Below are 15,384 nucleotides of genomic sequence, written 5' to 3' on the forward strand. Positions count from 1 at the left end.
AAAGCATAACATTTTTTTATCAACTTATGCAATTATAATTAGAAGAATAATATTTTTTTTATTGCTTAGATGGGTGAACGAGCTTACAGCCTACCTGGTGTTAAGTGGTTACTGGAGCCCATAGATATCACGCAAATGCGCCACCCACCTTGAGATATAAGTTCTAAGGTCTGAAGTATAGTTACAATTTAATATTAAAACAATAATAAAATAAGACCACACTATATTTATAAACATTAACAAAAGCTGTTAGATACGAGGGATACACGAGTGAAACACTTGCCTGCTGTTAACACACTGTTCTATATTTGTTGAAATACCCCGTATGCGTAGGCACACGCACACATACTTAACATTCCTCCCCTTAGCTTAGATATAATATGTACATAACTACTCTAAACAAAACAAAAGATTATACTAAACTTAAAAAAGAAACTTATACTAAAAAAACTGCTTATAGTTAACCCTAGGCCGATTGCGTTTATTCCGTGATGTAAACTCAGGTCTGCTGGCGTTTTGTCGTGCGGGTATGCCATCAGAGCCTTCTTCGACAGACGGGTCTGGTAGGGCCTCAAGAAATTCATCCTCCTCTTCTGCTAACTCGACACCTTGCCGCTGCGGCGACGGTGACGTGATGAGAGGTACTTCGACCGGTAAACTAATATCATCACAAGCATTAGAATTGGTAGCTCCCCCCCTTTCTGAGCTGCCCTCCATCCCAGACCTGTCCTCTTCCTCGTCGCCACTGTTAGATACGAGGGATACACGAGTGAAACACTTGCCTGCTGTTAACACACTGTTCTATATTTGTTGAAATACCCCGTATGCGTAGGCACACACACACATACTTAACAAAAGCAAAACATTAATTGAGTCGTCTATTATCAAAGGCGGCAATCTGACTTTTGGACAATGATTGGTAAATCAGAAAAACGAATTATTGACTTTGTATTCCATCGGCAGTCACAAAACTCTTCGGAACGACATCTTAGATAAATAACAGGTTAACTATTAACCTTTATTTAATGCAGGTTTTGAACCGTATTCTTTGAAGGAGACGATTATATTCAAATAAATCTGTATTGACATATCAATAAAATTTTGTTGTCCAAATGCACAGATTGCCGCCTTTGATAATAGACGACTCAATTGTCCCCTTCACACTCATAAGCTAGACCGCGCGAGAGAGAATTGAACAGACTTCATGATGCGCATGCAGTGCGACGTCACGCCGCGCCCTTATTCACAAACACTACACAAGCGCAAAGTGTGAATGTGTTGAACGCGAGCTACATGGTAGGCGGAGTGGGGGGGTGTTAGGTTTTATTTTCGTTACTAAATTTCGCGATTCGGTCGCCGCGCTCAAAGCCCGCGATAAAAGCTATTCAATTGCTTAAAAGTTGTGATGCGTCAACGAGGCAAATAATTGTTAATTTACATATAGATCATAAGTGGGCGTACAGAAGAATAGCTGAGCATTTAAATTGTTCTGTTAAGAAAGTTTTTCATGCAGTTGATTATAAAACACAGGGAACTGTTGAAAATGCTGTTAGAAAGGCTCGACCAAGAAAAACCTCTCCCAGAGAAGATACGCTAATCGTTCGTTTTGCTAAAAAGACCCATTTAAAGGCTCCAACCAGATTAAAAATGAAGTTTTTTTGCCTGATGTCGCCAGGTGGGCTGTGAGCTCATTCATCTATATAGGCATAAAAAAATGGAGACAACTTATCACAATCATTTTTAAGGATCTCATGTCAACAGAACGTGCCTCTGATTTTCAAGGAAGTACGACCAACGCGAAGAGCACTTGACATGCAAACCCCGACGTTTCCCTTCACAGCTAGAAAGACAAAAGTTTAATTAACTTGACGTTTCCGCGGCTTTGCTCCATCTAATTATTAATATCAACCGATGACTTCTAAGTGGGCAATTTCTCGAGTCTCAATCGTTTTCTTGAAAATATTACGTTCTGTGGAATTGCTTTCTGCGTTTGCCAATGTGGCGGTTAATTAAATGTTTGCTGTTATTGCTGTTTCTTTACTGAGAATATTCATTTTGAGATTGAACTTTAAAGTATGCTCGAGTAAATTGTTCGGCCATTGAATGAGTTCTCAGTATCTGAAAGGGTAGAAAATAGTTTTGTAATTATTGCGATGCAACACGTTCAATATTAAAACAATAAATGTATTTAAAACAATATATTTCATTTCTTCTTCTTCTTTGTCGTTTCCTCATTACTGAGGGTCGTGACCGCCTTGGTCCAATTTTTGCACCAGCTTCCTCCAATGTTGCCTGCATTCGGCCTGCTTAATGGCGCCCGGGACGCTGGTGTTTGTGGCCTCCTTGATAATGTCCGTCCACCTGGTTGGCAATCTTCCTCGACTTCTCTTTCCTTCCACGTGACAAAACAAAATCCTGAGAAAATATTTCATTTACGTATTCGTTAATTTATCGATAGCACGCTTCGTATTGTAACTCCTTGCATGCTGTTAGTTGGCTGTGGAACACCGTAGCTGTGAGAAAGATTAGTCAATTTTCCACCACAACAGGGTTAAAATACCTACCATTGATATCTTTGCAACAAAAACTCGTGACGTTTAATGAGATAATCTTATCTTTATTTACCTAATAAGTACCTTATGATTGTTTAGGGCACTCATAAATATAACATTTTATATATATTGTTCCTAGTGTGACTACCCTACAAAACGGAAACATATTTTGTTCTGCGGCATCAAATGAAAAGGTAGGTAGCAGGGATCAATCTAACGAATATGGTGAGGACTGCTGATTCAGCTAGAACCATAATAAGCTATGTATGACATGCCAAGATATAACGGGTCACAGGTACAATGCTAATGAAACCTGGAATCGAAGTTGTGCAGCTCGCAACGACAAGTTTTTAGATTAGCTTTTTAAAAAAAAAGTTTAATAATCTAAAAGACTAGTAGATTGGACTCAAAATAAATTTGTTTATAAGGACCATCCTCCATGGTCCAGTGTACTCGATAGGCTTCGAACCGCAAGATCTGGAAGCGCATCGCCAGGATTCCTCGAGAACATGAATGACGATGACCTAATGAATGCTTCTACATGTACATCGTCAGCGTAACCACGACTACTCTTAAAAGAGTGTTCGACTAATATGAAGATGAGGGCCATCTAGGGGTTCTGACATATTCATAATACACATTCAACACCAGACCAGACTTAACGTATATTATTGCTTTGTTATAAGACATACGCACATTTGCAGAGTTTGATGATTTAACAACAACTAGAAGCAGCTGAAATTTATAACAACTCAATACAATGTAGCACTGATATCATTGTCCAAAACGTGATATGATAATATTATTATAAACAATTACTATAACATTAAAATGACAGTAGACAGATAAATGATAGCTGCGTGACCAGAGAGCGCAATGTCAAAACGAGTGAATTCGGATCTCGACCCTCGGTTTATCGAGATTTCGTTTTGCTTAGTGAAATCAAAGACAAAACTGACATTGTACTGTGAGTTACAAGTAAATGGTTCTGTATAAAAAAGTATAAGTTCTTTATAAAAAAAAAAGACTAATTATTTTTATTTAAAAAGAACTTGAAAAAATTATTAACCTTAAGATGTATACAGTTATACAGTTAACGATTTTTTTAATGATAAATCATTATGTTAATTTTAAATTCGCTTCCTTCTGTTCTTTGTTTTCGTTTTATGACATAAATAACTATTTCTTATTCAATTAATTTATTTTGTTGTTTGATATTTTAATCAATTAATATTTAATTTACTGACTGCGTTTAATGTAAATAATTTTGAATAATATTTGCACGCCAACTTGGTAGAAACACCCTGTTCTATAAAATAACTATCAACAACTTTGTAAACCGTGTTTTAGCTAGTTTTATCTCTGGGCCGGGGCTCTCAAATACCAGCTTCTTCCAATTGACTCCATACAGAGGAGGGCCGTTCGGATTGTCGATAATCCCATTCTCACGGATCGTTTGGAACCTCTGGGTCTGCGGAGGGACTTCACTTTTCTCTGTGTTTTGTACCGTATGTTTCATGGGGAGTGCTCTGAGCAATTGTTCGAGATGATACCAGCATCTCGTTTTTACCATCGCACCGCCCGCCACCGGAGTAGAGTTCATCCATACTACCTGGAGCAACTGCGGTCATCCACAGTGCGTTTCCAGAGGTCTTTTTTTCCACGTACCATTCGACTATGGAATGAGCTCCCCTCCACGGTGTTTCCCGAGCGCTATGACATGTCCTTCTTCAAACGAGGCTTGTGGAGAGTATTAAACGGTAGGCAGCGGCTTGGCTCTGCCCCTGGCATTGCTGAAGTCCATGGGCGACGGTAACCACTCACCATCAGGTGGGCCGTATGCTCGTCTGCCTACAAGGGCAATAAAAAAAAAAAAAGGTATGTATGTTTGTAACGGAATCTTTGAACATGATTTTGACCCCCTTCAAAACGTCGAATTAACTCGAAATTTGGTATTCTTATTAAGGACCGATGACAATTCAACATTAAAATAAAAATTGAAAAAATAATAAATGAAAAATAATAATAAAAAATTAGTTGGATTTTCTATAAAAGCGTATTTTGTTAGTTTTTTTAAATGATTATTTATTTTTCATTTTTAGTGGAATTTAAATTTTTTCAATTTTCTTTTAGTTGGATTTTCTATAAAAGTGTATTTTGTTAGTTTTTTTAAGCTATTATTTATTTTTATTAGCCCTGAGAAATCCGTTAATTGAAACCCCATCGAAGGGGTAACAAACCGGGTTATATCGGACTCCAGCGCCTCCAGAGAGGAAGACCGTGGTCCTCCTCTTCTTCCAATTCCTGCCGAGAGACTACGTCTTGAGAAAAGCGCGCGAGGCGCTGCGCGGTGGCGTTTATTTGTGATAGATATGTTTTTAGCTATCACAAATAAACTAGCGCTAAAATTTCTGGCAGCTTTGCGATATAAATACAATATTATTGTATAGTTTCTCTTAATTGCTCTAAGTCGAATTCACTGAATTTTATGTTTAATTTCAATATGGTTATCATTATTTTCAGTTTGAACCACGAGGCGTTGAGGTCATTGAAGCTATCTAAATGCATGAATACTCTATATATATGCGATACAATAACAAAATAAAAGTGCACTGACTGACACATAACTTTACAGGGCAAATCTCATCGCTTTATTACATTTAATAAACATTAAAATATTCTTTAACAAATTCAAAAATTTATTGCGTCATGGAACGATTTTTGAATTTTATTACCTATTTCGTTAAATTTACTTTAATTACATTTTATAAAATTATAGTTATTTTTGCGTGCTTTTGAACCATAGTATGGCTTATATGTCTAACAGTAGGTTCTGTGGCAATTTGAAATACAGATATTTTTGGAGATATGATTTTTAATCCATAATCATTATAGTTAACTAGTCGTCTCTATCAATTTCTTTCTTTGTGTTCGTGCCACAAGTCTCTGCTTCAGATTGTTTCAGCAGTCCTATTCCCCCTTCTTATTAGGAGCTTTAAATAGCATCTTAAAGAGTGAGCAGTGATTTGGTTCCTACTCCCAGCATTGTCGATGTTTTCGCTTTTATTTTAGACTAGCGGCCCTCTCCGGCTCCGCTTGGAAATTTGGCTTGGATTTTAACAAAAATTTTAACGATATTTGACATTATTTTATTTTTTAAAAAGAAAGAACACTTATTGCGGCATAACTGTAATGTTTAGACATATGCTGTCGCGTCACTTTTTCTAAATAAAAATGTGTTCTACAAAGTCGTAGGACATTATTTTATTCTATCATCAATAGGCACGCGATGTAAAGAATATTTTAGGTAATTTTTTTACACCTTTTACACATTATTGGAGTTTTAGTATGGATCCCAATTTTTTTCAAATTATAGCCTATGTCACTCGGAAATAGTGTAGCTTCCAAACAGTAAAAGAATTTTTCAAATCGGTTCAGTAGTTTCGGAGCCTATTCAATTCAAACAAACAAACAAATCTTTCCTCTTTATAATATTAGTATATATTAGTATAGATAGTATAAATTAGTATATCTTAAAAGTCCTTGTTTTTGCTCATTTCTCACCAATCGTATAATAATGGTAGGCTTAAAGTTGACGAAGTAAGATAGGGAAGTAAGAGGGGCGATAGTGGGAATGTTATGTTGAAAATTTAGGTGACGATATTATTAATTCGGAGAATATAGGAAAATGGAGGTTCGAAGTGGCCCACGTCCCAAACTGTTTTCCTGTAATATCTTCAATAATTCATGAAGCGAATACATCAAGCCATCGACGGGATTATGTTAAGGCGTCCTAGATAAATACGAAATACGTCTGTATCGAACGTTGAACCTGAACTCGAAAAATGACGTGATTTATTCCATAATTAAAACGTTTCCACGGAATTTGTTCTTTTGCCTGTTTTTTTAGGGCGTATTAAACGTTAAGGTCAACTGTATTAATAATGACAGTGTGATATTTGAGAGACTACTTCAGGAAATTTTGGTAACGGTTGGTATAATCAGAGTCCTCTGTTTGGCTGTTTCTTCTAGAAGTATATCCAAGATGTACAGGTTATGCTACTGCTCAAATGTGGGTCTAAAAGTAAGGTGGTATATTTTGATCCTGATGCTTGAGGTTATTATTCATAAGCAAGACAATGTGTTTTTTTTTTATTGCTTAGATGGGTGGGCGAGCTTACAGCCCAACTGGTGTTAAGTGGTTACTGGAGCCCATAGACATCTACAACGTAAATGCGCCACCCACCTTGAGATATAAGTTCTAAGGTCTCAAGTATAGTTATAATGGCTGCCCCGCCCTTCAAACCGAAACGCATTACTGCTTCACGGCAGAAATAGGCAGGGTAATGGTACCTACCCATACGGACTTACAAGAGGTCCTACCACCAGTAATTACGCATATTATAATTTTGCGGGTTTGATTTTTATTACACGATGTTATTTTTTCACCGTGGAAGTAAATCGTAAACATTTGTTAAGTACGTATTTCATTAGAACAATTGGTACCTGTCGGCGGGAATGGAACACCGATGCATGGCTAGATATAAACGCACCGGACGTCCTATCCTTTGTCAATTCATTGTCGTCTAATGAAACTAAAATCGTAAAACTTAAGTGTGCCTAATTACGTATTACTACTTTTATATTTATTACTACTATTATATGTACTTGAGACCTTACAACTCATGTCTCAAGGTGGGTGGCGGCATTTACATTGTAGATATCTATGAGCTCCGGTAACGACTTAACATCAGGTGGGCCATGAGTTCGTCCACCCATCTAAGCAATAAAAAAAAACTGCCGTGGCCTATGTCTTTCGCGAATTTTTATCAAATAAAAATCTTTATACCTACATTGAAAAATAGTAGTTAATTGCTAAATGATTTGAGGCAACGAATAACGCGGACTCATGTGGTAAAAACTAAAACCGCTGGTATAAGCCAATTGAAACTTTACGTCATGTCTTCAAAGTAGTGACGTAAACATTGTGGTCTCTAAATTATGGTAATACCAGTTGTACCGTGAGCTGTCCTTCCCCATTTAAAAAAAATCGATTGTCTGTAAAGTCGGTTTACTGACGATAGTTGAACGTGACAACGTCATAAGAAAATACTGATGGAATGATTTCATTTTTCTAAAATTTTTTTATTTTTTATAGGCTTTATTACGAACAGAACGCTGCCGAACGTGGAGGCCGATTGTGCCTCTTTGTCTCTCGTTGCGCGCTCTCGCTTGCACTTCGAGCCTTAAATGGAACGCCTCAGAGCGAGGTAACGCTGCAGGAGTCATGTTTTTTCGTGCGTGTAGCCGGCTCCATCGAATTATAAGACGTTGTCACGTCAAAAAAACCTTCCAATTTCCAGAATAATTCAATTGAGATTTTATTCATTGAATTCCCTGACTGATACAATTATACTAGCTAATAGCTTAAACTACGTTACTGTTAAGAATCGACTTTGATTGTATTCGGGTCGCGGTACTGTTATTTTGGGGAGCGATGACATTCATCTCGATTTTACAAAGAGATAAAAATTATAATTTCATATTGGAAAATTTTGTGGTCTTGGCCTGATTAGGCGTTTCACGAGAGAGCGAATTCAACAGAGGGATCGGATTCTCGAGTGGAAAAGCGACTGTTTTATTCAGTGAGTTTGATTCTCACATACTCCATAGATTTGAGGAGATCCCAAGCACAAGAAAGAGAAACTATCAAACTTACGTACATCGTGTAATAAAAATCCAACCCGCAAAATTATAATTTGCGTAATTACTGGTGGTAGAACCTGTTGTGAGTCCGCATGGGTAGGTACCATCACTCTGCCTATTTCAGCCGTGAAGCCGTAATGCGTTTCGGTTTGAAGGGTAGGGCAGCCGTTGTAACTACCTTTAAACTGAGACCTTAGAACTAATATCCTAAGGTGGGTGGCGGCATTTACGTTATAGATGTCTATGGGCTCCGGTAACCACTTAACACCAGGTGGGCTGTGAGCTCGTCCACCCACCTACGTATGCATTAAAAAAAAAGAAAAAAAAAACTTTTAAATATTGTAATTCGAATATTGCTAAGATAATACGCACCCATCATGCCTTATGAACTCAGGTAACTGCTTAATACACGTAGGCCCTAAAGAGCTTAGACACATCTTTACAGCCTAACTTTGAGCTAAATTTACTCAATTCTTATTTAGGTACAACAATCCTGCTCATTTTTGTTGCAAAGAAGTGATGCGTTTTGGTTTAAAATGTATCGGTTGTTATTAAACATAGAATGTAATTCAGAATTTCAAGTTGTGTCGGAAAATGGGTTGAAATGTTTACGGGCTTACGTAACCAGAAAAGCCGCAGACCGACCGATACCTGATTAGTTATGCTGGATTCTACCAATAATGTGTTGTCTTTCCATCTTTAGCCATTTTGTTGTTTTTTTTTTGGTCAGGAGGAAATCGCCGGACTTCCGCCCTCCACTGGGGACGGCGGGCGGAGTATGTCGGAGTTGAACCGACCAAAACCTTCTGTCGCTCAACAACCAACGTCCAAACCTCGCATGAGACAGAGCTCATGAAAAGGCAAAGGGGGAAAGTGATGTCTTTAGTGCGGAGCACATCTCTCCCATTACATTCCCCCTCGGGACGCCGGACTGGCGGTCGTCGGCGTCACGACCACCTGCCCTCTCGGTCGGCAGGCTATCTTTAGCCATAACAGACTCTTAGTTCATGTTCCTACAGTGTTCTGTACATTGGCCATCAGTATTCGGAAAGCAGCGGCTTGGCTCTGCCCCAGGCATTGCTGAAGTCCATGGGCGACGGTAACCACTCACCATCAGGTGGGCCGTATGCTCGTCTGCCTACAAGGGCAATAAAAAAAAACCAGTTACTTATCTGTGCCTCTTTGATTTATGCCTCCTAATGTAATTTTTGTTTCAATAGAGTTGAGACTTTTTTTTTCTTTTAATGTAATCGCTGGTAGCTTGAGAGCTTCTTCCAACCACATTCGTACGGGAGAGACTTTAATATTAGGGCTGGATGGCCGCGGAATGACGTCATGCATTTATACTCCGGTAAGCGTCAAGGTAAGCTCGTGCTACCACACTTTTTTTTATAGCTTTGATAAGTGGACGAGCTCACGGCCCAGCTGAAGTTAAGTGGCTACCGGAGCATATAGAGATCTACAACTGTCGCCACCCACCTTGAGATCTGAGTTCTAAGGTCTCAAATTTATAGTACAACGGCTGCCCCACCCTTCAAACCAAAACGTATTACTGCTTTACAGCAGAAATAGGCAGGGTGGTGGTACCGACCAGCGCGGAAAATACGTCCTACCACCGGTAATAAACACTTCAACCAATGAAAAAAAATCTCAAATCTAATAGTCTGATCTGCCATAACAGCCAAGGATATATCTAGCTCGGTTTATTTAGTATTTAAACTTATAGGATCTAAATTATAAATGGGATGAGAATGACGGAAATAAAAAGACAATTTCCATTGTTTATATCACATTTTTATAATTTATTTTTTTTCACAACATTTTATTTAATTTTTTTTTCTGTAAATTTACAATAGCTTAAAACTCCTCACAAATATATAGTAATCATTATGTATCGTAACAATATAGCGTATAAAATATACGCATCGTACACGCAACAGGCAACTTGAAAAAGAATAATAACTATAATTATGTAAATATAGGTCGAAACTACAGCAACAAATTCAGCAGCGCCATCCAGGCGATTGTATACTGTCTTGTGACGTCACGTGTTTGCGTTCGACCATAACTAAAACTAACAGTAAGCTTATACAAGGCATTATGAGCTAGCAACCCTATATTAGAGAGTCTGTTCATGTCGTGCTATCGCTTTTAACATATGAGCGATCAACAACATTGCTTCGCTCCATGAGACCGAAAAAAATCAGGAACAGTTGGGGCATGGTATAATACGTTTAAGGCTTCATCTTTCTAAGTGATCTTAGTAATAGAACAAATTATATACATCTTTTCAAAGGTGTGACTCGAATGCAGTAAGATTAATTGTATACATTGCTAATCCGTTCAAAAGATGTCTCACCATCAACATTATGTTCATATGCAAAAGCTACAAATACGAAGACCGCCACGCTAGCAGCTTAGTGATGTGAATTTTAGAAGTAATTCTTTAAGAAAGTACTTTATTCTTTTGTATGACATAAACAGGTAAAATTGTTCACATTCCATCGCTAGGCCACATAGAGACAAGGAAACCTCAAGTGCATCAGTCGTTACTCAAATATATACATTTTGCATATCTGATTTATGAACTTAGGTCACCTAGGTTACTGAACATATAAATCATTAAATAAACTATACCATGACTACTGTTCCAAGATATTTTCAGTGTTGTTGGAACGAGCCTTTGCTTCGTTCGGCGTTTGCGTTCACAACTCTACATCTTTCATATTTGTAAACACTCTGTCCTCATTCTTCTCGAGTGTAGTTTATCAAAATAGACACCAAGGCGTCTTCAAACACAACTGCTAGTATATTCTTTCTACTACTGTTAATAGAAAAATAAAAGAAATTGAAAAGTATTCTCCCATCTACACTCGTTTTGACTTCCAATCTTCCATTAATAATTCCTTCGGTACAGGTAAATAAATGCTTGTGTATTTGTATGTATGTTATTACCTACATTGTTTTTAGTTTAAAATTCATTTAACGTATCTTCATCGGAATATTCTATTGGCTTTCTTTTGGTTATGTCAACAGACGTAATCATCGTGTCATCAAAGTAAGCCATGTTGTTTAGAATACTTCACTGTAATATTTAAATTCTGAGTGAAGATTTTTTGTCATGTAACACTATTTATAAAACTTTGCTTTAAAATTTTATAAGACAATTTGATGTTCGAACAAGATAACTGCTTGCTTCTAGCTTCAACGCTATTTGTTAAAACTTAGTCTCTAGATCTACAGATCTTGTTTTAGCAATAACTTTTTGCAGAAAGTTAATTGAAAGTTAATCTCGTTTTTAATACCCATTTTAAATTGAAGTTTCCCTATATATAAAACACTAAATTTTAGTTTTTCACTTAAATTATATATTTTTTTAATATTTTTTCTTTAAAATTGTGTTTTAAATGCAGGGATGTGACAATTTTCCTTAAAACTACACCTACAAAATAAACATGCATCAAACTTCGCTATCGCACGCAAACGCCATTTTGACCAGTGAATATAGAGTAAAAACTTTATTAAAAAGAATAAAAAGCTAGCTGAAAACTGATGGTAACTTTAGAAAAAAAAATATAAAAATAAAACTTAACTATGAATTTTGCAATGTCTCTCTGCTTTATTTTCAAATAAATTGTTCAGTAGATAGTTTTTGTTGGCGAATCATTTTATAGAGAAACATACAAGAGCTTAAATAACGGGCTTTAAGCACTTTTAGGCCAAATGTTTGAGTTGTTTTTGAGGAACTTTTGTTGATCAAGTTTTAGATTTTCAATTATAGACGACATTATCATAAGCGCTGTCTTAAACGCCAAGCATTACACGGGAATCTAATACATAACTTTGTAGTAACAAACACATCTTATGTATAGTGCACTTATCGAATCCAAACACGTGGATGTTGTTTTAACTATTCTAATAGCCGATCTACAGTATAGAATGTGTGTCGATCACAGATATTTCCGAAAAAATCACTACAACATTTTAAAGACGATAAACTTTTATCGAAAAATCTACAGTCACAATTAACGCCTGTCTCAATACATCAAGTTACCTTATATGTAATAAAAATTTCACAAATACTTACATTTTTGTAATTAATTACTTAAAATTTTCGTTAATCTTATGTACTTTGCTTTACATCTAAGTACATATTGAGTAGTGTATAGAGATATATGTATACTATATTGTTGCGTTCTAGCGCATTACATTGAATATTTTTAAATGTATTCAAATTTTGTAACTAATACACAGATACTTAAGTACGCTAGTAATCATTACTTATATTTCTGTGTTCAAGAAAAATGAGACGGAACGAATTACGACTCCTAGATCTAGAATCTAGATCATTATAATATTAATATATTTAATAAATACGAGACAGTACAACGAGTAAGTGATATAAAGGAATTTTGTTTTAAAGAGATGAGATCTTAAATTTTGATTACACAATGAGCAAGTTAGAAATTCGTTCATTACAATACTTTTTTTTAAAGACCAAAAAGACACGACACTAACAGTGAATTGTACTTGAATAATTCTAATTGCAAATTCAACTACTAAAAAATGTTTCAACAATATACTGCTCACGAAGCCCTACAATGATACACAATACTATATAATATATTTATATGCGTTGGCAAATAATCTAAGACACGCACATTATTGGCCGGACACGTTAACACCGTCGTTCATAATATACTCTCGTTAAATATGCAACAGTTATATTTCTCTATCGAATTTTAAACTACATATCTCGAGATCAGAGAGGCATTAGGTCGGATATAAATGTTTCAAACTTTTATAAAGCATCATTTTGTTTGTTGTAATTGACGGTAATAGTGTTTTAGACGTATTTAATGCGATTCCATAAATTTTAGGAGATTTCTTTTATAGCTTGATTTAAATTTTAATCTTGATTTCTGATAAAGAAATAAGTCACAAACTTTTATTTATTTATTTTATTTTAAAAAGCCGTTCCGACCTCGCGCCGCTTCCTTCGAGACATATTTTTATACTTTAAGTAATCATACAATAATCAACGACGAACATATCTACAACAATAAAATCACATTTTTTATACAATTTACATCTTTTTTTTTTTCATGCAGCAATCGATGAAAAATAGTTATGTAACTATTCATAAGTACTGTATTTTATAAAGTGACTTTTATACTTGTAAATATCCATAAAAATATTTCTATTAATATTTCAAATAATTAAAATAAAAGCGTGAACTTTAATATTGTACACACCTTAGTTGTTTTTTTTTTTTCGATTTTAATGTTTTTCTGACTTAATTGTAACTTAGCTACGCCAAGCCGTATACAATACTAGAGAAACCACTTAAGACTTTGTTATATATTAGATACACGATTTCAGTTCGTATTGTTTCATTTAAAAATACATAATAAAATAGAATTCGAAGTGACGTGCGGAGTTTATTAATGTTTGTGTTCAAACTCGAACCACGGATCGCGGCCGGTCACTCCTAGGTTTATTCATTATCATTATTCAAAATAATGGATTATATTATCGCGCCAAGAGCCGTCAGATAAAAGGCTTGACTCGTTCACATTGATTGATCCTACAAAAAATATCCATATTTTTCCAACTATCAATCGGACATTTCTCATAATAGAACAATAATTGCTTGCAGTTTTTTTTTTAAATTAGTGATTCAACCTGACTTCAATCGGAATTCCGATAACTGATCACGGCGAGAGACATGCCTTTAAATTTATGGAAAATAACCTATCAAGAATAACTAACTAGTCTTTTTTTTTAGGCAGACTATCGACTCGGATTCGTCTTCCGACAGCGCATCCGGTCTGGTTTACGTGAATAATTTTCGTACTGCTAACATATTAAGCTATCAACACGACAGGAGTACGATCTGAAATTATTTCACGAATCAGTTTTACGACCTAGCGCCCCTGGGTGCCGCGATGGCGCTGCACGGCGAGCCGGCCGACAATTGACGTGATGAATTGCTCCGGGACGCGACGTATGGGCTCGAATTGACAGGCTCCTCCGCGTCCGGCGACGCATTTAACTTTTTGAATACATATCGACGCTTGAAAGGCAAACGTGACTAAGCGACAATAACTGCTTTGTACATAAATGATAGGCAATAATCATATTTGATGCGCAAATAAAAATATATTTCTAGGTCTATAAAAATCATTTCAATCCTACAGCTAGATTCGTTAAAATAGATTTTTTTTCAGGTATTTCAACTTTAAATTAGTCTTTTTTTTATTGCTTAGGTGGGTGGACGAGCTCACAGCCCACCTGGTGTTCAGTGGTTACTGGAGCCCATGGGCATCTACAACGTAAATGCGCCACCCACCTTGAGATATAAGTTCTAAGATCTCAGTATAGTTACGACGGCTGCTCCACCCTTCAAACCGAAACGCATTACTGCTTCACGGTAGAAATAGGCAGGGCGGTGGTACCTACCCGCGCGGACTCACAAGAGGTCCTACCACCAGTAATACTGTAAAGTTCACGCATTGTCGCTGCTTAGTCACGTTTGCCTTTCAAGCGTCATATATATATATTTTTTTGAAACCGACCCTAAAACGATCGCTCTTATCGGCGAATACATATATTACATACGTGTTTTAGTATTATATACATTTGGCACTATAACGAAGGTCAGGGTACGGCGGTCACGCGGGGCAGAGCGCCGGCCGGCAGCACTCGCAGCAGGCTGTGTAGGCGCAGGCGGGGCAGGGGGTGCACACGCACAGGTAGTACGGCTGCACCAGCACCGGCGTCCGCGCGCACAGTTCCCGGCACGCCAGCGCCTCGATCAGCGCCAGCGTCTGCCGCCGCTCGTGGCCCATCAGGCACACGGTCGACTCGCGGACCACGCTGTGCAGCAACGTGAGGTACCTAAACAACATAAACATTACATTTATCTTCGTTTATTTGCATTTTCAAGTCTTTTTCGGTAATTTCGAAGCCTTTTCTTTCAGGGGAAATCAGTTGCACCTGATCTCGGTTTACTATTATAGTTTTACAATTAAAGTTACACTTTTTATATAACAGAACTTATCGATTTTCGACAATATTGAAACCTTTACTTTCAGGGGAAATAAATTGTTACACCTGATCTCGG

At 36.8% G+C, this 15,384-nt stretch overlaps 1 protein-coding gene and 1 long non-coding RNA gene across 7 annotated transcripts in view; both read right to left on the reverse strand.

The window, feature by feature from the left end:
- Nucleotides 1–206: 206 nt before the first annotated feature.
- LOC134199331 (uncharacterized) lies at nucleotides 207–5,846 on the reverse strand. Its single transcript, XR_009973780.1, has 2 exons — nucleotides 3,249–5,846; nucleotides 207–2,415 (listed from the first exon to the last, which is right to left on the reverse strand). It is a non-coding gene; the product is annotated as an uncharacterized LOC134199331 (long non-coding RNA).
- Nucleotides 5,847–10,030: 4,184 nt separating this feature from the next.
- Nucleotides 10,031–15,384, reverse strand: part of LOC101739491 (terminal nucleotidyltransferase 5C) — a 248,747-nt gene continuing 243,393 nt past the window's right edge. For all 6 annotated transcript variants that reach the window (XM_004922867.5, XM_062670007.1, XM_012697283.4 and 3 more), the window contains one exon: nucleotides 10,031–15,158. In XM_004922867.5, coding sequence (XP_004922924.1) covers nucleotides 14,933–15,158 — 226 coding nt within the window. In that variant the 3' untranslated portion in view covers nucleotides 10,031–14,932. The remainder of the gene's footprint in view (nucleotides 15,159–15,384) is intronic.

Source organism: Bombyx mori, chromosome 9 (genome assembly GCF_030269925.1).
Source record: "Bombyx mori chromosome 9, ASM3026992v2".
Taxonomy (NCBI): Eukaryota; Metazoa; Arthropoda; class Insecta; order Lepidoptera; family Bombycidae; genus Bombyx; species Bombyx mori.